Raw genomic sequence first — 22,236 nt, 5'->3', positions numbered from 1 at the left:
AGCTTTGGCGGAGAGACGAGCAGCTCTCGGGATGAGCCAGCCGGATCCCGAAGCAGGAACGTCTACAGACCCGAACCCCTCAGCCAACTACTTCGATGACCATGATGTTGGCCTTTAGTTTCCTTTTTTAATTTCTTTTGTTTTGTATAAAAAATTTAAATTCTATTTAATTAATGAATTTATAGTTTTAAAAAAAAATTATTTGGTTTCATATTTAATTTTATTTCAAATATTTTAAATTTTAAAATTATTGTTTTATAAAATTTATATAATTATTATAATTAATTAATATTTTAAATATGGAGATGTAAATTCGTTGTAAAATTCCACGTTAAGTCCTCGTAACGTTTACGAGGAATTTACATGAAGTCGTTGTAAAGTCCTCGTAAAATTTACATCGACTTTACGTGGAAGCCTTACGTGGCTTTTACAACGAACTATTACGAGGTATTTACATCGTCGTTTACGAGGGCATTACGACGAATAGTTTCCTTCCGCTTTACGAGGAATTGACTTCCTCGTAAACGTAACTAGGACTTTACGACGAAACCTCCGTTACGACGAGCGTTTAACAACGAAACGCGTATCGATGTTAATTCGTCGTAAAGCCCCTATTACGACGAATTTACAACGAATACCGCCCTCGTAAAAAATATGTTTTCTTGTAGTGGTATTACATTTACGTTAGGTAGCCATCATGAAATTTTTATATGAATCAACCAAATTAAAATACATACATGTTCGTTTGAATTTTGTATATGTTATTACATTTACACACAAAATAAATTATGTAATCCAAAAAAATTTGGAGTCATTATTAGAATATTCAGTGTAAATGATATTGATTAATTTTTAGAATAAGACTAAACATTGACTTTGTTATATATAACTTATTTAGTATGTTATTTGGACATAAGATTGAAGAATCCAGCCGTCAGGAGTTGAGAGATATTTTGGGGATTCAGAACCTAAGAGGAATGGGTTTTTATTTAGACCTGCCAGAAAGTTTAGGAGGATCTAAGATACAAGTGTTTGGTTTTGCACAAGATTGTCTGAATAATATGGTGAATGGTTGGACCTTTAGATTTTTTACCAAAGCGGGAAAAGAGGTGATTATTAAGTCGGTAATAACGGCTCTACCGAACCATGTGATGTCTGTGTATCGGTTACCGAAAGCTACAGTGAAGAAACTAACGAGTGCAGTAGCTCAGTTTTGGTGGAGCCCAGGAGGAAGCATAAGAGGTATGCATTGGAAAACATGGGATAAATTGTGTGTACATAAGGATAATGGTGGGCTAGGCTTCAAGGATTTGAATGATTTTAATACGGCAATGCTTGGTAAGCAATTGTGGAGGCTGATCGAGAAGCCAAATTCTCTTTTCTCTCGAGTTTTCAAAGGACGGTACTACAGGAATGCTTTACCCCTGGAACCGATTCGCTCATATTCCCCGTCGTATGGCTAGAGGAGTATTATCTCTGCTAGATCTCTGGTTTGTAAAGAACTAATCAAAAGGGTGGGAACATGGTCATCTATCTCAGTATGGAATGATCATTGGATCACATCCACTCGTCCGAGACCAGCTAACAAAAACCTTCAGAACAGTTACCCGAATCTCACAGTGGATTCCCTCATTCACCAGGAATCCCGAACATGAAATTTCCAGGCACTTAGGACTTTGGTGGAACCCCACGATGCAAAAATGATTGAAAGTATTCCTCTGAGTAGAAATCAGATGGAAGATAGGAATGGTTGGCACTTCACTAATAATGGGAGATACACGGTACAATCAGGTTATCAAGTAGAAAGGATATATCCTGACAAGGAAAAACCACCAGAATTTTATGGACCCAATGTGGACATACTTAAGGCATTCTGCTGGAGAGTGAAGTGCCCTCCAAAGTTAAGACATTTTTATGGCAGTTGCTGACATGTTGTATAGCAGTGACAAAAAATTTAAAATCAAGAGAAATACAAGGAGATACATTTTGTGCACGGCGTGGAGACCCGGATGAATCAATAAATCATGTGTTCTTCGAATGTCCTCCGGCACGTCAAGTGTGGGCACTATCTAAGATTCCATTGAACCCAAACATTTTTCCTATTGGCTCTCTATTTGCTAATATGGATCATCTGTTTTGGAGAGTTAACCCAAAAATGGAAGATCATCAGTTTGCATGGATACTATGGTACATCTGAAAGGGCCGGAATAATAAAGTTTTTAGTAATATTGATATTGATCTGAGGGAAACGCTTAACTTAGCAGAATTGGAATCAACAATTTGGGCTGAGGCAGAAGTTATCAATAATCCTAGGTTGGCACCTGAAGTACATATCATATCTACCTTAGAGACTACAGGAAGATGGTGTTTCACTGACGGTTCTTGGAAAGATAAGGATTCTTTTTAGGACAAGGCTGGTTCAGCACCCTACCGGGGTTTGAGTGTTTGTTAGGGGCAAAGAATGTAAGGGCAAGTCTCTCACCTCTTCATGCGGAGATGGAGGCATTAATTCGGACAATATGGAATGCGTGAAGAACTTAACACAGTACCGGGTCATGTTTGCAACGGATTGTTCTCAATTGGTGAAGATGGTTTCGGAACCAGAAGAATGGCCAGCATTTGAAAGATATCCGGAGGATATTAAGCTTTTGAGAAGAAGCTTCATCAACTCAGAGATCGTTCATGTTCCTAGGACGAAAAAACATAAAGGTGGATCGCTTGGCACGCAGTGCTCGGATATAACCGTCTTTCGTCATACACATGGATGCAGAGTTGCCACTTTGGTTTACAGAGTCTACATGAGTCTGTAAATGTTTTTGCTGTAAAAAAAAGTATAATTTGATAACTTAATATATCTTATTTTTAATATAAACTTTTACTTTTTTGTTCGAAATAAATTATTTTATACATAATATTATTTTACTCAAATTTTGAACTAATAATATTTAGTAATTAAATATATTAACGTCGAATAGAAGATTTTGAATTTAATATAATATATTAGTATAACTAAGTTTATTTATTCTATTATATTTAATAACTTATGCTAGTTTTGTGGTTTATGATATATAAATGTCAAATAAGCTTTCATATTTCTTTCATTTTATTCATATATAAAAATTAAAAAATGAAAATAAAATTTCATTTTAATATATTAAAAAAAATATATATATATATATATATATATATATATATATATATATATATATATACAAATTTATTTATTAAAATGATATGTAGATGACGACACTATTTATATGTATTAGTATAACTAAATTTAGTAATTCTATGTTTGTTAGGAAATTACGTTAAATTTAATGATTTTAAGAAATTGAATTAATCAGGTTTAAATTGTGTTATTGGTTACTAAATATTATAAGCAAATACATGTTGCACTAATATATTGTTCTTGTTAATAAGAAAATAATAGACATGAGAAATTTTATGAATTTTTAAAAAATGTGAAGAATTGTCAAGTTTTGGTGAACCACTTGATAATGTGGCTTAAAGAGAAGGGAGATAAATCTACTTATATATCAAAATTAAGAACCAATATTAAAATTTCATATTAATTTCTTATATATATATATATAATTAAATATTAAAACGATATGTTGATGATGATGCTATTTATTAGTGATTTCATATCTCTTTTAAAAAGTAAGATGTTATCTTGAGAATACTTAAATTCATATATATAATTCAATTATCATTATATATATATATATATATATATGTGTGTGTATCAGTATAACTAAACTTAGTAATTTTTTTGTTAGGATATTGTGTGAAAAAATAAATGATTAAAAAAATTAAATTAATTAGGTTTTAAATTGTATTATTGATTACTAAATATTTATAAACTATTACATGTTGCAATAATATATTTGGTCTAGTTAATAAGAAAATAATAGGTATGAGAGATTTTAAAACTTTTAAAAAGTTGTGATGAGTTGTCAAGTTTTGGTTGACCACTTAATGATGTGGATTAAAGAGAAAAGAGAAAAGTATATTATATATATATATATATATATAGATTTTGTTTATGTTTTCTATGTAAAAGATATATTTTTCTCTGTTGTGAAACTTATGATTTAGAACTGTAAGTTTCTGCATATTATTAATGAATAAGTGTCCCCTTTATATAGGGGTTACAAGAGAGATAAATGAAAATACAATAATAGAAAAGATTACAAATCATAAACATAAACGAATTAGGAAATAGGCAAGTTGTAGCCTCCTCTCTCTCTTCTCCAAGTCTCGCGGCCGTCTCTCTCTCTCTCTAGGGTTGGGCCGTCTCTCTCTCTAGGTGTATGGGCCGGTTATGGACCGGGCCGGTTATGGACCGGGCCGGTTATGGACCGGGCCGGTTATGGACCGGGCCGGTTATGGACCGGGCCGGTTATGGACATCCACCAATTGATTTATAACACTCCCCCTTGGATGCCATAACGATACAGAGATTGTAATACGCTTAATGTTGCCTCATTAAAACCTTATCAGGAAAAACTCTGTGGGACAAAACCATGATGAAGGAAAAAGAGTACAACACGTACTACTCCCCCTGATGTGAACCTCAGTGGAGGTCCTTCAGCCTATGCATCCCAATCTGATGCGTGAGCTTCCTGAACGTGCATGTAGGAAGTGCCTTGGTGAATAAGTCAGCTGAATTGTCACTGGATCGTACTTGGACGACCTGGACCTCACCGGCTTTCTGAAGCTCGTGAGTAAAGAAGAACTTAGGCAATATGTGCTTCGTCCTATCACCTTTTATGTAATCGTCCTTGAGCTGAGCAATGCACGCAGCATTGTCCTCATACATCACGGTTGGGTTTTTGCACTCGGCCATCCCACAATCAGCTCGGACGTGTTGGGTCATCGACCTCACCCAAACACACTCGCGGCTGGCCTCATGTATGGCCAAGATTTCCGAGTGATTAGATGAAGTTGTCGCGATGGTTTGTTTCATGGAACGCCATGATATGGTCATACCTCCATCTGTAAAGACATATCCTGTCTATGATCGAGCTTGATGTGGATCTAATAAATAACCAGCATCAGCAAAGCCAACTAAACCATCTTTGTTATGGTTAGTATAATATAGACCCAAGTCTTTCGTTCCTTGCAGGTAACGAAGAACATGTTTGATCCCATTCCAATGCCTCTGGGTCAGACAGGAGATAAACCTAGAAAGTAGGTTCACAACAAAGCTTATATCAGGTCGTGTGTGAGTTGCCAAATACATTAAAGCTCCTATGGCACTGAGATATAGTATTTCGGGACCTAGGTCATCTTCATCGTCCATCTTGGGACGGAATGAGTCAGTGTCCAGGCCGAGAGACCTCACGACCATGGGACTGGTCAGAGAATGGCAATCGGCCATATTGAATATCTTGAGTACCTTTTCAGTGTATTCCATCTGATGCACAAGGATCTCATCATTTATGTACTCAAGTTATAATCCCAAACAGAATTTTGTTTTTCCGAGATCTTTCATCTCGAATTCTTTCTTAAGGTATTCAGCCGCTTGGGAAATTGTATCCAGAGGTTCCTAGGATATTCAGATCATATATTTTGATGATTATCAATATTTTTCTCGAGAACTTGCTGTACATTCAGCTCAATACCCTCTAGTACTTTCATTATCCAGTGGACCATATAAATATGGAGTCACTACATCAGTTTGCTGCAAGTCTAATTTTCTCTCTTATATAGCCAGACTTATGAGAAATCTTAAAAGTAGTTGCATCCACCACATGGGAGTGTATCTCCTCATAATCTATTACTGGTCTTTGTGAGAATCTTTTTGCAACATTAGCTGTATATCTCACGATTTCTATTCCTCACAAGACTCATTTATATCCACTGGTTTTAACATCATATGGCGTCTTAATCATATGGCCAAATACGCCTTTCTTCTTTAAACTATTTAACCCCACGTTTTCATTCAATCTGTTCTACGAGTGCACACTCTTATATTGACGTGGGTTCATGATCCTCGCTTATATTCATAAATTCAAGTGCTAACTTGTATCATCTTATGTCGACATTCCTTATTGTGTTCCATTATGTTCCAAACATGATATAATCGATTGAGATTCATTATTATCAGGACCTTTAATACTTTATAGCTTGGCGTCCCAAGCTACATTGTTTGGTACCTGTACCTTAGAGCCGGCCGGCCTTATCTTTATGTCTGGTATGGTTTCCTTGACCTCGGATTTGTTTTATCATTCTATGCATCTTTCTCTTTTGTTTCCGAGGATTCTTATCTTTTGGAACTTATTGGTCTATCTTGTATAGACTCTGTAACAACTTGACTGTGTCTCTCTTGGACATCAATTTAGTTGGTGCTTTACAAGCTGGTTTATATATGACTTAGTCATTCTTTTTCGGGTCAGCAAATGTGTCTGGCATTTGATTAGCTAGCTTTGTAAATGTATAATCTTTGGACGTCTATTTCACATTCTTTAGTCCGAGGATCTTGCCAAGACAATGATGGTCGATGCCATTCTGTTTCTCTTACCAGCTTTTTATTTTCTCCCCCTAATGTTGGATAATCGGATCCATTAAACTTTGCAATCCGTGTTCTTGGCCACTAAATAGATCACCCATATTTGGCTCAAGGTACTTCATTATTTGTGGGAGATTCATATCCAACATATATCTCCATCCTCATCCTCTTCTAAGGATATATCTTAGACGGTACATATATTTGTGGTGGCTTATCCAAATATCTCAAGATGTTATATGTCTGGCTCATGACCTGTAATAAATTTGAGATGGGAATATCTATGCTCACTTAATGGTCTGATGTTTATTAGTTAAGATGCATGTAAATTTGTGTGTCCCCAAGCCTTGGTCTGAGAGTTTGAACCTATGGGTAATGGCCAATACATATTTATAAAGGATTCAGCCAAGCTATATATAGTATGGACATGTGCGGATTTGTCCTCACTGCCCCTCATGTACATACTATAATCTTTAAGTGCTTTGGGACATCATGGCCTAATGAATTTCCCTTGTGTTCATGCTCTACACACGTGAGATTCTATGGGATAACTCTTTGTGCCCTTTCCAATATCAATTTCGCATCATGTTTTGGACCAGGATGGCCAATCCGGTCATACCATAAAGTGTATAATTTCGTGGGTAAACCATTTTGGTTACCATGACTATTGCCTCTATCATGCTGATATTGGCATAGTCTAGATCAATAGAGAATGCATGTATAGTTTTTTTTTAGGACTCATTATGGCCTTGGGCGATTTTATACATATATCAGAAGGAACTCTTTGTTTCCTTCGCCCATTGTTTCAATATGGAAACCATTCATTCTTATATCTCTATATAATCTCAATGGGTTTTTCTGGGTGAATATAAAGCATCTAAATGCTTGCCCTTATACATATCTTGCCATAGCCCTTAATGTGTACCATACCCGCAAATCACATTGGCGTTTTCAAAAATCATTCATTCCTTTTATTAAGTTTTAATAAAAAAAGTTCATAGAAATGAAAAACATAGAAATGAAAAAACATCAAAACAAAGAAAATATAATTTAGATTACAAATGTCGAAATCAATCTTCAGTTTTTTTTTTTTTTGACAATCTGAAGTTTCATAATCCATAAGATCGTCCTTCTCATGATTGAAGTCGTTTTCATCATCTTGGTAAGTCATATGGGCTTCAGGATTCTTCTCTTTCAATCTCTCTTGATAGAGGTCAACTAGATGCTTGGGAGTCCTACAAGACTTAGCCTAATGATTGCTCATTCCACATCTATGGCACACGTATTTCTCTGATTTAGTCGAGTGTTGGGGTTTGAAAGAAGATCCACGGCCACGACCATGGCCTCGTCCAAATGAGCCACGGTCCCGTCCATGGTCTCGACCATTTCCTCGCCCGCGGCCAAAGAATCTTCGACCGCGGCCACGTCCGTTCGATTTGTCTCGACCACGGCCATGCTGGCCATTTCCTTGGACGTGGTTGGACTCTTTATTTTCCTATGTAGTGTGTGCATCAGGCAGTGGAGCTGATCCAAGTGGTCTCATCTGATTGTTTCTCATTAGTAATTCATTGTTCTGCTCAGCGAGCAAGAGACAAGAAATAAGATTAGCATAGGTTTTGAAACCTTTCTCTCGGTAATGTTGTTGTAACAGCACATTGCTTGCATGGAAAGTGGAAAAGGTTTTCTCAAGCATATCCTGTTCCGTAATACTTTCACCACACAGTTTCATTAATGAAACAATCTTAAACAGTGCAGAGTTATATTCTTCCACAGACTTATAGTCTTGGATCCTCAGATTCGTCCAATCAAACCGAGCTTTTGGTAAGATCACCGTCCTCTGGTGATCATATCTCGATTTCAATTCATTCCAAAGATCTAGTGGATTCTCAATAGTTAGATATTGATCCTTGAGACTCTCAGCTAGATGATGACGAATGATCAAGATGGCTTTGTAACGATCCTTTTCATTGGCATTATTGTTCTCGGTGATACACTCACCGAGTCCCTTGGATTTCAGGATGATCTTCGCATCGAGCGCCCACTAAAGGTAATTGTCTCCAGATAGATTTAGGGCAGCGAAATCAAGGTTGTTGATTTTTGACATCTGAAGTTATAGATTAATATTTTTAGATCTTTTAGGAATAGTTTTTAATGTTTAAACGATTAGGGTTTTATGTTCAAACAATCAAACAAACCTTCACAGCCAAGATATATGCCTCACGGCCAATGAGCAAGCCGCACGACCATGGATGCAAACTAGTTCGTTTTTATGCATTTAGTTTGTCGTGTAATTGCAATCCTAACATGGTTTGTTTCTATCAGTTCATGATGCAATCAAAACAAGCAAACCTATCGGCCAAGCAAAGATCAAGCCACACGGCTATTTGATTCAATTCAACACCATTCCTAGAATAAGTTCTAAGTGTAATTGCAATCAATCAATGTGATTAAGTTATGGTACGAATGCAACAAGGCCACATGGCCACGAGTATGATCGAGTCTAGAACAGTTTAACCTAATATGTAGTTTCAGATTTCGATTTTAAAATAATCTAAACTAGATCATTAGGGTTTTAGTTTAAACAAGCAAAACAATCAGATTCGAGTTTGAACAATCCTAACAATAGTTCTAGGTGATCAAATCAACCAATCAATGTTCAATTTTAAACAATCAAAATCGATTTTCAGAATTAGGGTTTTAGGGTTTCGATTTTATTAACAAGCAATTTCAATTTCAGGATGATCAAATTCAATCAAATCAATCAATCAGTTTAATTAATCAATAGTTTCGAATTAGGGTTTAGGGATTTCGAAAATTTGATCTTAGATCAAAGGGATTTGATTTAAGATTCAAAACCTTTAAGGCTATGATTTTAATTGATCAATGGATCAATCTCGATTTTTAGGGTTTAAGGATCGAACTTATAGAGCTTCGATTTACTCGCTTAGGGATTGATCTATATTCCTATGGCTTTCATTTTAGAGAATATATTTTAGGGTTTCATTCTTTACAATCAACCAAATTCGATTCATTATGTTCTTAGAATTCGAAATACCTTTAGTTTAGTTGTTTGTAGAAACCGGACCACCAAGAATGAACCTCGAGCTTAGACACGATCGGGACGCGAGCTGGCTGGGACGCGAGCTGGCTGGGACGCGAGCTGGACATGAGCTGTCTTGGACGCGAGCTGGAACGGAGTCGCAAACAGATTAGGGCTCGTCGGTATCGTCGGGTTCGGATAAGGGTTCCAAAGCAAATCAGCGCGCACTGTATTTGTGTGTGAGGGCGCGTCGGTGGTCAGATCGACAAGCGGTTTGCACTGACTGATTCGTCTCGGCCAGGGCTTCGATTTGATATCTTGATCGTTTTCTGGGTCCTCACGGTTTGGGAGAACGGCATCTTCGAAGTTCCGAGGCAGATTCCTTTTCATTTAGGGTTTTAGCGATTTGGTTTTAGGCTCAGGGTGTTAGAGGCTATCGTGCTGATAACGTGTTGTGAAACTTAGGATTTAGAACTGTAAGTTTCTGTATATTATTAATGAATAAGTGTTTCCTTTATATAGGGGTTACAAGAGAGATAAATGGAAATACAATAATAGGAAATATTACAAATCATAAACATAAACAAATTAGGAAATATGCAAGTTGTAGCCACCTCTCTCTCCTCTCCAAGTCTCGCGGCCGCCTCTCTCTCTATAGGGTTGGGCCGTCTCTCTCTCTAAATGTATGGGCCGGTTATGGACCGGACCGGTTATGGACATCCACCAATTGATTTATAACATTCTCGTGTTTTTCTCAAAAAATTCTTATATTTTTCTTATGTTTGTTATGTAAAAGTATGATGTAAGAGTATTGATATAACTTAGATGTTCTTTTAGCCTTTTTGAAACATATAATTTCTTATTGGAAATATTCATTATTTTCATTTTAAGTAACTAATAATTTCAATAATCAATATTTAATAAATAATTTATTTAAAAATTATATTAAGCGTCTCTTTATTATTTGTAATCAAAAGCTATTTCACAAATAAGTTATAAATATTAAAAATGAATATAAGAATACTTTAATACAAATGTGTTTTTATCAAACTATATGTCATTTTAGGTTTGATTTCCAGAGTTTGTTCTTATAATTAGTTGGAGAAAGGGTAGAAGTACTCTTCATAACTTATAACCAAATAAAATGAAATTAATTAATTATTATAATTTAAATATTTTGTAAATATTATATAAATATATAAGCACGAAAGAATCACTTAGATATGCAATGACTTATAAAACTCTAAAGATCAATGTATTGTATATATGAAAAGACTAAATTTTGGCTATAAGATTGAGACTCAAGGCTCTTGATTTCGGTGTGGGAACTGGATTCACTGACACTGTTGAACCCAACATTACCATTAAGTATCCTACATGCAGACTTGCGGCTATGTTCATGACTTTAACGGCTGAACTGCAACCCCAACTTCAATCTAACATGGCTGTTTGAAATTGATTTTGGCTTCATGTACCTTGTTAGGATCCAATCCACATGGACTGAAGATCACACAATAGACTTATGGTTTCAGTCTAAGTTAAGCCAGAAAATAAAAAAACAATAAAACAGACAGAAAGTAAATAGATAGGTAAAGTGTTAGATTCAGAGACTTATCAAACAAGAAATTAAAAACATAAATCAACAGATGTCAAGGGTTTTATAAAGAACAATCTTAGAACTCAAATTCATAATTAAGCCATATAAATCTCACAGTGATTACTATCAGATGCTTATATCCTCGAAGGTAAACTCTCGTTGTGCGATCCAAATACTCTAGACAAGCATTAAGTACCAATTTGATATGTTTACTAAGTACTAGATCAACTCTCGTTACGACTAGAGCTGGAAATTTTAATCATTGCCCGCGGGCCCCGCCCCGTTTGACCCGCCGCGGGACGGGTGCGGGTCGAACCATTTGAAATTTTTAAATTGCGGGTGCGGGTCGAGATTATTTTGAGCGGGGCGGGTGCGGGTCAGCCGAATTTGAATCGCGGGTACCCGCCAACCCGCAAATTAAAAAAAAAAAAAAATTTGAAAAAAAAACATTTTTCGTAAAATATATAAAAAAACAATAAATATTTGTATAATTTTAATTATAAATATATTTTTTAATAGTATTTTTTAAAAATAACTATTAAATAAATAAAAAATAATTATTTTTAAATAAAATAATTATTATATAATTAGAAAATAATCATTTTTAATTAAAATAACTATTTTTAATATAATTAATATTACCCGCGGGTTTGGCGGGTTACCCGCGGGTTTTGGCTGGGCGGGTGCGGATATAAAAGTTTTTGTTTGCGGGTTATGCGGGTCGAGTTTTTGAATCGAAAAAATGATTCGATCCGCGGCGGGGCGGGGCGGGTCGGGGCGGGGCGGGTCGGGGCGGGTTGACCCGCGAACCCAGCACTAGTTGCGACTCACAACTTAGTTCATCAGGTGTCAGTTAAGGTGTTGATTACACTCTCGTGTCTCACAACTATCATAAGATCAGGCTTTTAGTTAGGTATTCTAGTAACAAGCATAAAGATCAGTCCTGGTGAAGGAATCAATGAATAATCCTAGAAATCAATATCTATCAGTTTGACATAAACCACATGAAATCCATCAATCTAGAAGGTGATTACTCAGACATGATAGATGCAAACATAATCATAGAATGAAGAAATATCATAGATAAATCCACTGGAGTTCCAAGAAGACTCCCGAAGGAGTTTTTCTCTTCTCTCCAATCTCAAAACAAAACTTAAATGAAAGTGTAGCTGTCAACGATGGCTTACAAAACATAATATAAGGTTTAAAACGCTTATGTGTTATTTTGTAAATAAGGTAAGCCTTGGGCTAAAACTACAATTTTTGAAACTTTAATAAAAAAAATTGGTCACTTGGTCAGGAGGGGGTTTGTTCGACACCGGTGGCATTGGAAAGATAACTCAAAGCTCTAGTTTCGGTCAAAATATGAGTTCAATCGCACTGTGGAAAGTCTTCCATACATAGTTAAACTTCTGGTATATATATGTGCAATTTTGCATCTCAAATAGCTCTAAAATCTCTAAAATTGTCCAAAACGTACATGAACCTGAAAAGAATCTAAAAACGTCTCCAAACATATAATATAAACTTTAAATAGGACTTATATCATGGCCAAAAATTGGTAAAAACCATGATAGATCAATTCCCTCATAATTATCTTTTGCTTGACCTCAATCAAATCATAGAATAAATTTGTAGAAGAGGTTTGAAAACATAGGAACTCACCGGCTTTTAGAACCACCATCACTTACATAGTGTTCCGAACCACGTAAAATTGGTACTAACCATAGAAGTCACTTCCATATACTTAGCATCAGCTTAGCAACCTGACCATCCAGCCTACAACTTATTAGATACCATCTGAGATATCCATCTACTGTCCTCATTTCTGAGATAAATGTAGACTTTTTGTTGGGAGTATCGATCACTGGACACATGTACTCTTACCCCAACATGTTTCTGAACGTACATGTAGTTTTATCTGATTCATTTCCTCTCTCTTTTCTCACTCCACTCAGACACTGTTCTTTGAAATTTATCATTTTATATTTTTAGTTGACTAAAATTTTTAAACAAACTTCCATGAATCAAGCTCTATTAGTTTCAGCCATCAGCTCATGTTCCCTTCTTTGTAACTGTTATCCCTTTTTTTTTTTCAACACACAGAGTTTTACCTTACAGGCATGCATGCAAAGAAGAATTCGATCGAGTGTATTTCAAGTCCGAGACAAGTAAATTGAGTAGATTATGTTGGATGTCAGTTTTGATTCCTTCAAATATTCTCAGTAAGAGTAGATTTGGCAGGTAGATCAGCATCGGTGTTCTCATTCGGTACATTTTGCAGTTAATAACTCAGAAAAAAAATAGTGCTAGAAAGTGGTAAAGTTGTATGTTCCAGAAAAAAAAATTTATCATGTCTAACTGACTTAATTTTGACACAATAAAACAAAACAACATATTGACACTCAAAACATAATACAATGTCAATCCATACTTCCCACAGATTAAAACAACAATATCCCCATTGTTATCTTGTCCAAAATTGGCAAAATAAATAAATAAAACTATAAAAAACCTAACTTTTGTGATGAGCATCGATGCAGATAAGAGATAACTGCCAATCTACGTTTGGATGAAGTCCTGTCTGATACTCGACTCTCCTTCTCGTCTTTTCTCGTTGATAAACAGTATTGCTCGACGCCACTATAGTGTCGCTGCTACAGTGTCCCTAGTGATCAGTCCAACGATGACACTAGTCCCCCATCATCGTAGAGAAAGAGAACTGACCCATGTAGCAAGCATCTGTAGCTTTCAGAATAACGTCTTCGTGAACCTGGTTAGGGTTCGACAAAGTATAAGCATCGACCACCATCTCTCCGAGTCTTAACGAAGACGGAAAGAACGCAAAAACGAAGAAAAAAACAAATACTAAAAAGAAGACGTGCCCAAATTCATAAATAGTCGGCCCGGTTCGACCCAATATGAAGAGGCAACGAGCAACAGAACCAAGATGCGTATATACACAAAGAACCAAGACATGTCACTCCAAAATCTATTGTTCTAAACTTCTAACTTTGCTTTGTTTCGAGTTTCGACATAATCAGAATCCAATTACATAAGTTAACTATTCTTCCTCGGTCTACTTTTCAACTGTTACATCATCCGTTCCTTGCTTCTTCAGCTGCTCCAACCCGAAGTTCTCTTCTGGTTGCTTCTTCCACAAGTAATTAGCTGCGTCTATCCACCCTCTATGCACCACGAACTTCTTCTCTCTTATGGCCCAACGCACCTTCTCTGTTCCCACATCCATAGCCACCACGTGTGTTACAGATGCGTCCACTTCCGTTGCACAGGTAGCTCCCAATCCCTCGGCCACCCTCCACAGCGGGTGATCCTCAGCCTGACACTTGGTTGGGAACACTCGACTGAACACTACTTTACATCCTTTAAGGATTTCTTTACGCACTTGCTTCAATAGTGACCTGACGTCTCTGCTCGATAAGTCTTCTCCTCCATCCTGAGGAACTAGTAATAATTAAGAAAAGAAACAGTCCAGACAAGAGAAAAGTTATCTTTATATATTATTAAGCATACCTGAAAGAATAGACTATGCGTTTGTTTTAGGACTTTAAGAACAGCGGAAAGTACTCCATCCGGTTCACTCTCATCGCTCTTCAGCTGCGAGAGAGACTGGAATCTGTGGTCGAACTGTTTGCAGCTTGAAGCAAAAAAGTGATACCTCTCTATCACGATCAGATTGTCCTTGTGACCTGGCCATGCCTGCGTATCAAACCAAGTATCAGAACATCTTATCTAACAAAATAATATCATTATTAAAATGACATGAAACGTTGACAAAGCAGACCAAAAACTCACATTCTCTGTATCGTCAAGAATCAGAACAGCTTTCTCTTGCCCCAGCACCACATCTAAACTTTTCTGATGTTTCACTGTGCCATCATCTCGAGAAATGATTCGTTCTCCAAAATACTCTCCTTTTGGGTCCAGCAGCTTGGCCATCTGTCGTGCATATGGCCTGTCTCCCATTGTGTATATATACATCACAAACATCGTGCTGGCTTCTTTAAGAAACGAATGAACAAATGGCCTTAGTTTGGTCATCATATGCATGAATTCGAGCATGAAGATATGGCCACCAGAAACATCTGAAATCAACCAAAAAACAAACTTCTTAAAACTGTGCATAAGACATGCAAAGTTGAAGATCACAAAAACAAACAAACGACTGAAGTACGGAGATATTATTTGTTGATAGCAAAACAATGTAGCAGAATGTATCACCTTGAAGAGAATGCGTATGGCTTTTCAAGTATTCCTCCTCTGGTTTCAGGTCCCTAAGTACGGTTGAATTAAGCAAAGTGTGGTCTAAATCAAGAACTAAACATAACTTCCGCTGGCTTTGCAAGGCTTTCATATCGATATCACGCAACCGGGTGACTTCATCTTGCTGGAGCTTAAAACCCTAAGAAAACAGATTTCCCAAAGCTCATAAATCAAAACCAAGACTTGAAGCTCTACTGAAAATTTATAAGGAAATCGAATAGATTGGTATACCTTGTGTATGTATCCAAATGAAACACCAGTTACTTCCACTTTTTGGCCACAAACAAAGCACATGTTTCCAAAGGTACCTGGGTGTTCGCATGGTACCTTGCTCGAGGATGCTTCTGCAAGCAATAACCAGTTCCAAATTCAATATGATATAGTTTATAAACGGACATCAAAGTAAGGCTGAAGAAAGAGATTATCACCTGAGATTTCTTCTGAAAAGGTCACGGAAGCTACATTCTCAGTCTCATCTTCTGGGTACTCCAACTTCTGTCTCTTTAACCTACAAGACGAGTGAGAAACATGGATGGTTTATGAACTTATTAAAGACTTTCCATTAAAGGATAAGTTATATTATCGATGCAAAGCAAGAAGAGTAGAAGAAACAGCTAACACAAGATGAACTAAAATAGGGCACATTCCACAATCAGCGGATGACCAAGTTGGCATTATTTTCAAAACAGCCATGACGTCACAGATCAAAAGTCTCACCAAAAAAAAAAAAAAATACACGACACTGAAAACAAAGAGACAATGGATTCTCTGACCCACTTAATATCTGAAACAACGGAATTCAATTCATTAGGCAAGGATAGCAACGCAACCGTGCTATGTTTCTGTGAGGAACAGAATCAAAACAGTTTCCTTGATGAATTTAAAAATCAACAATTAAAAGGGAAATAATGACCAACACGAAGAACTCACAGAAACAACTCTGTTCTCTCTCTCCCTGAATCTAATATTCTATACTATTCAGACAACTCACGTTCTCGTGCCATCAAAAGCAAGCACAATGCTAAAACCACCAAACGAGAATTCAAAATTTGTTCTGATAACCAGTATTAAATACACTGCAGTAGTAGAGTGAATGGAAGATATATAGTAGCGTTATATTCTGAAAGGTGCGCGTGAATCTACCTATGGTTCGAAACTTGAGCATCATCATCATCCTGGGCTTGCCCGATGGGGAAGGACTCAGAGGAAGAATCAGAGTCAGAATCCAACTCTGTTTCAAGGAAGGCAGCGAGATCGTCGCTACTAGAAGAATGCACTGGAGAATCACTCGCCACGCTCATCTTCACTACAACAAAGGCAAAATCAAAAGTCAGAGATGGACTAAACCCTAAATTAAACACAAACAGAGAATAGACGGATAGTATAAGGAAGAAGAAGATGGACGAATGAATACCTTCGAGTTGGTGTCCGTCGCTCGAATCGTGATTTGGTTTTTTGAAGATATGCGTCGACGGGGTAACCGTAATAGTCGATGCTCCGATTGACATTACACGACTGTCGAATGGTTTATTAAGGCCCGTTTGAGGCCCATTAAAAGCCTAACGAAGAAGATCAATAAATGTGGGATTATGGAGTTCTCATTTGGATTTTATATATGTTTAGGTCAGATTCAGTTGATAAAATTATGGATTCTAATGAATTTTGAAACATATGTCAAATATCTATTTGGATCTCATTCCTGTTCGGTTAAATTTAAGTATTTTAGATATATTTCAAAACAAATATAAAACTAAACATCTATGTTACTTGTTTAGGTTTCGAATACAAATATTCAGCTTCAGTTTTTTCACGTATCCGTTCAAAGTGTACTTCATATTATAACCTGAAATATCACTTTACAAAATCTGTTTATATGTTTTTACAAATCAGATCGGTCCAGATTCATGTTTTTCTATTTAGGTTCAGTTACATTCTCCATACCTACTGTGGTAGTTTACGAAATAGTTTGTGACACTACAAGAAAACAGGGGGATTCTCATGGCCGAAATCGTCGGAAATTCGTCGGAATAGACCGATTCCGACGAATTTCCGACGAACCTGTCCGTCGGTATCATTTTGTCGGAAAATAAAAATTCGTCGGAATTTCGTCAGAACTTCCGACGACTTTCTGACGAATACCGAGAAACGTCATTCTGACGAACTTCCAACGATATTACGATGCGGACACACGAGACCAGAGTTCATCGGAAAAACTATGTACCGACTGAGAAGGTTCCTCGGACAATTCCGACGTAGTGGATTCCTCGGTGTATTCCGACGGACAATGTGTATTCCGACGGACAATGGTCGTCGGAATATACCGAATTATATAAATTTTAAAAACGAATTGATTTTGCAATTTTATATATTTTTTATATTAATAAATTAAAAAAATCAGAAATTTAAAACTAATAATATTATATAATTTAAATTCATACAAACCGAAATAGAAAAAAAACATTCAGAAAGTTTAAAATTCATACAAACCGAAATAGAAAAAAAAAACATTCCGAAAGTTTTAAAAAGCCGAAAAAACTATGATGAACTCGAAGACATCAAGCGATCTAGCTTCTGCATTATCTCGGTGTTGAACTTCTTCTGGGATGCCAACTCAGCAAGGATAGTGGCATTCTCCGAACGGATAGTGGCATTCTCCGAAAGGATAGTGGTGTTCTGCTCCTCCAATGCCCCAATCCGTTCATCTTTGTCATGTAGCTCCTCGAGAATCATGGGATCGGCATACGGAGCTTGCGAAGAAGATGCCGGATACGAAGAAGCACGGTGGGCCAACCCAACTAAACGGCCTCCTTTCCTTTTAGGAACCGCCTACAAAAATATTTAAAGTAAGTAAATAGGGACAAGTTAGTAATCGACATTATAAAAAAAAATATTAATAAAAAAAATTACCTTTTCAACCATCTCATTTATTTGCAATAGAGACAAGTTGGTTGAAGCTCCCGTAGAGTCGCCGTCATCAGAGAGAGGCTGAGATTGAGAAACTATTTCAGCTTCCACCAAATCAACGACACATTTGATCACGGGGTCCTGAATTTGACCTGTCGTCTTGTTAGTGTGAGCCACCTTAATGAGTTGGAGACGATCAACGGGATTACCGTCATTTGCTTCGATCTAAAAAAACCGCCATTATTAGCCAAGGAATATATAAAATATTTATTTAAAAAATATAAAGATAAATAATAATAAAAAACTTACAAGTTCATCCTCCTTAGTAGACATAGAGCAAGCGCCGAGGTTGTGCACATACATACCTTTCCCGCCACGATCGCTCTTCCGGTTCTTGGAGTTCCTAGAAGACGTCTCTGCAGTTTCTTCCTTCTCCCAATGAGCTATCAACTGCTCCCACACCGTACCGTTGATGAACCGTGGCCTCTTGTTCTTCTGCCAAACTGTCTTCCACGCGTTTATCTGCTTTGTATAAGAGTCCATGGCCTTTTCGTTGAATTTCTTACGGACTGTTTTCGTAAGATCGGAGTGCCAGTTGAACTCTTACTACAAAACAAACACAACTTAATAAGTAAATATATTAAAAAAAATGTAAAAACTTTAAAAAAATAAAGAGTTACTATACCGCAAACTGACGAAACCACAACTCTCGTTCGTCGGAAGGGATCACACTCCACTTTGGATATCTAAAACGGAGCATGGAGTACATCATCTGGTTGATGCTCCGGCTAATGCCATTTTTCGACTTGGTGAACCTTTAAAAAAAAATACAAGTTAGCAAGTTAATTAAAGGAAAAAAACATAACGGTACAAATAAAAAAAAATACTAACCAAGTGCTATAGCCTCGTCGTGGGTTGGGTTGGAGAACCGAGAGATGCTCTCGACCTGGTTGTTGAACCAATAGATGAACCGGCATGACCCCCGGATCCTGTTGAGCAGCAGCGTGAGGGGCAGCGGGAGCTGGAGCGGGAATATATGCGGGAACCGAGTCATGAGACGATCCCGATGCACGGGAACTGCTCACCGAACTACGTCGAAGACGGGCTGCGGGGCGGGGTTCATCCTCGGCCCTAAAAAAAAAAATTAATACATCAAACATATTTTCAAATCATTTCTATTTTTAATGTTTTCATTTATATATTTACAAAAAGTTTTATAAACGTTTTAAAAAAAACTATTAAACCTTTTATTATACATAGTTTATTACTAGAAACTTATAAAAAAATAATAAAATAATTTAAAATTTTTTATTATACATGATTTATATATATATATATATATATATATATATATATATATATATGTATACACAATTATAAAAAATTTATAAATGAAGAACAATGTTGTTAAATATTTATAAAAAAAAATTTAAAACGTTTTATTATACATAGTTTATTAGTGGAAACTTATAAAAAATTATAAAAAATTTTAAAATTTTTATTATACATGATTTATATATATATATATATATATGTATACAAAATTATATAAAAAATTATAAATATAGAAAAATGTTGTTAAATATTTTTAAAAAATTTTAAAAACGTTTTATTATATATATTTCATTACTGGAAACTTGAAAAACGTTTTTAAAAAATAAATAAAAAACGTTTTAAAAAATCAAAAAACGTTTTTAAAAATCATAAAACGTTTTTAAAAATCAAAAAATGTTCCAAAAAAACTAAAACAACAATCCAAACAACAATCCTAACTTATATATCCTAAACTATCCATTCAATCCTAACATTTTCAATCAAACAACCTAAAATCCGAGATCTAACTTCCAAAACCCTAAACAATTGATATAAAAGAAGGTTTGGGATGATTCTTACATGATTTGGGGCTTGGGGAAGAGATATGAGGGTGAGAAGAGGATTCGCCGGTGAAGAGAGGTGGAGAAGGGCCGGAATCGCCGGAGAGATGGAGAAATCGCCGGAGAGTGTTTGTTTTGAGAGAGAGAGGCCGCGGAGATAACGAAGAAGGAAGAAGGAGGGTTATTATATCTGAGGATTCCGACGGACACGGGTTCGTCGGTATTCCGTCGGTATAATTAAAATATACCAAATGCCGATTCGCGAAAATTTTCAAGCGGTTTGGTTCTCCCGGGCAAATTGAATTTCCGACGGAATGTGTCCGTCAGTATATTCCGACGGAATGTGTCCGTCAGTATATTCCGACGGAATTCCGACGACTTAGTGTTTAGGGTGTTGATTTCAAGTTTCTAAATGCAAAATCCAAATCTTTGATAATATATATAGTATTTGCATAAAGATTTAACATTAAAAATATTTTATAACACGATTTTACACAATAACATTTTTTGTAGTGTAAGCTTATATGAATATGATTGTATAAGTATATAATGTTAAGATGAGATGTTATGAAAACAATGATATGCATACATAAATACTTTAATAAGTTGTTATATTTGAACGGTTGCGATCTAATACTATACTAAACACTTATTATGTGTTATTTTCATAGTTTTGGCATCTAAATTTATAGATTTTTATGATTGAAATTTTATAGAAACACATGTCGTCGGTAATTCGTCGGAATATATCGACGACATTCCGACGAATTACCGACGACCATTCCAAATTTCAATGAAACCCAATGTCGTCGCTATGTCGTCGGTATATTGCGAGGGATTTCCGACGGACCAATAAAAAAATAAAAAAAATAAAAAAAAACTAATCAGAATCTTCTGAATCTTCATCAAACTCCCCAACCTCGGCTTCTGGCTCTGAATGTACGACAGAATCATGTCCAAACACAGTCAAATTCTCAACGAGTTGAACATTTTCCAAATCTTCAACTGCTTGGGCGTTGCTGGTAGACTCTGGTTGCAATGGTTCATCATCATCAGAAGTTCCATCCACTCGTCATCTTGGGTTGATTTGCGTTACAGTAACCCATGGATCGTCTCTGTACGTCACTCGTCGCATGCACAAGCTCGGCCGTAAGTTGTACGGTGTCACAATAACTGGCCATAGAGAATATTGTCTTCCATGCTTTCCAAATGGGCTGAAACCATCAGTAGATAATCCAAGATAAACATTTCTTCTCTCTTCCGCAAATTCTGGATATGTTGACTGGAAATGTTTCCAAGCCTTCGCATCTGAAGGATGTCTAATCTCACCATTTGTGGAATGCTCTGCATGCCATCTCATTACTTTTGCTGTGCGCTCACACTGATACAACCTCTTCAATCTTTCCGTCAAAGGCAAATACCACATTCTTTTGAATGGGATCGGAACTCTTCCCCTCGTCTCCTGATAACGAGGTTTCCCATAAAATTTGCATACATTCCGTGTCTCATCCGCTCTCCAGTAGATCATGCAGCTGTCAATACATACATCTATCACTTCATACGGTAGTTGAAGACCTGCAACAAGTTTCTGAAACTCGTAGTATGAACCCGGTGCAAGGTTATCCTCAGGTAGAATACCTTTGACAAAATCAGTAATCGCATCCATACATTCTTCAGCCAAATTATAGTCTGTCTTAATACCCATTAATCTAGTTGCAGATGATAACACTGAATGACCATCTCTACAATTTTGATACAAAGGTTGTTTTCCTGCATCCAACATGTCAAAAAATCTCCTAGATTCGGGATTTGGTTCTTCCCCTCTATAATGATCATGTACCATCTGCTCAGTACCTACACAATAATCTATATCCGTTCTAGATTCTTCTAACCTAATATCAGGCTGAAGTTCACTAACAGGCTGAGGTTCGCTAGTACTACCATATTCATAACCAGTTTCCCCATGAAGGTACCAAACTTTATAATTACGTGAAAACCCTTTCATATACAAATGAGTCCAAACATC

The 22,236-nt window shown here is 36.4% G+C and overlaps 1 protein-coding gene across 2 annotated transcripts; it reads right to left on the bottom strand.

Annotated features, from left to right (window-relative positions):
• Positions 1-14,126: 14,126 nt before the first annotated feature.
• LOC106425997 (RNA polymerase II C-terminal domain phosphatase-like 4) lies at positions 14,127-17,015 on the bottom strand. 2 transcript variants are annotated; one of them, XM_013866713.3, is made up of 8 exons: positions 16,847-17,015; positions 16,576-16,738; positions 15,861-15,940; positions 15,664-15,776; positions 15,391-15,571; positions 14,965-15,254; positions 14,683-14,868; positions 14,127-14,605 (listed from the first exon to the last, which is right to left on the bottom strand). In XM_013866713.3, exons 1-8 carry the CDS (start codon positions 16,938-16,940, stop codon positions 14,228-14,230), a joined length of 1,485 nt encoding a protein of 494 aa, XP_013722167.2. In that variant the 5' UTR covers positions 16,941-17,015; the 3' UTR covers positions 14,127-14,227. The 2 variants fall into 2 exon arrangements, with proteins under 2 accessions (XP_013722167.2, XP_013722168.1); XM_013866714.3 differs by having other exon boundaries at positions 16,576-16,733; positions 16,847-16,983.
• Positions 17,016-22,236: the final 5,221 nt, after the last annotated feature.

The sequence above is a fragment of the Brassica napus genome, chromosome C9, assembly GCF_020379485.1.
Source record: "Brassica napus cultivar Da-Ae chromosome C9, Da-Ae, whole genome shotgun sequence".
Lineage (NCBI taxonomy): Eukaryota > Viridiplantae > Streptophyta > Magnoliopsida > Brassicales > Brassicaceae > Brassica > Brassica napus.
Note: the sequence above shows the minus strand (reverse complement) of the source record. Positions and strands in the feature narration are given on the sequence as shown.

Excerpts from the sequence above, each read along its gene's own strand:
- LOC106425997 (XM_013866713.3), bottom strand. The coding sequence starts at position 16,940 with ATGTCAATCGGAGCATCGACTATTACGGTTACCCCGTCGACGCATATC. Across the intron at positions 15,777-15,860 it reads CTTTTCAGAAGAAATCTCAG|AAGCATCCTCGAGCAAGGTA; the intron begins GTGATAATCTCT and ends TATTGCTTGCAG. Across the intron at positions 15,255-15,390 it reads CCATACGCATTCTCTTCAAG|ATGTTTCTGGTGGCCATATC; the intron begins GTGATACATTCT and ends GGTTGATTTCAG.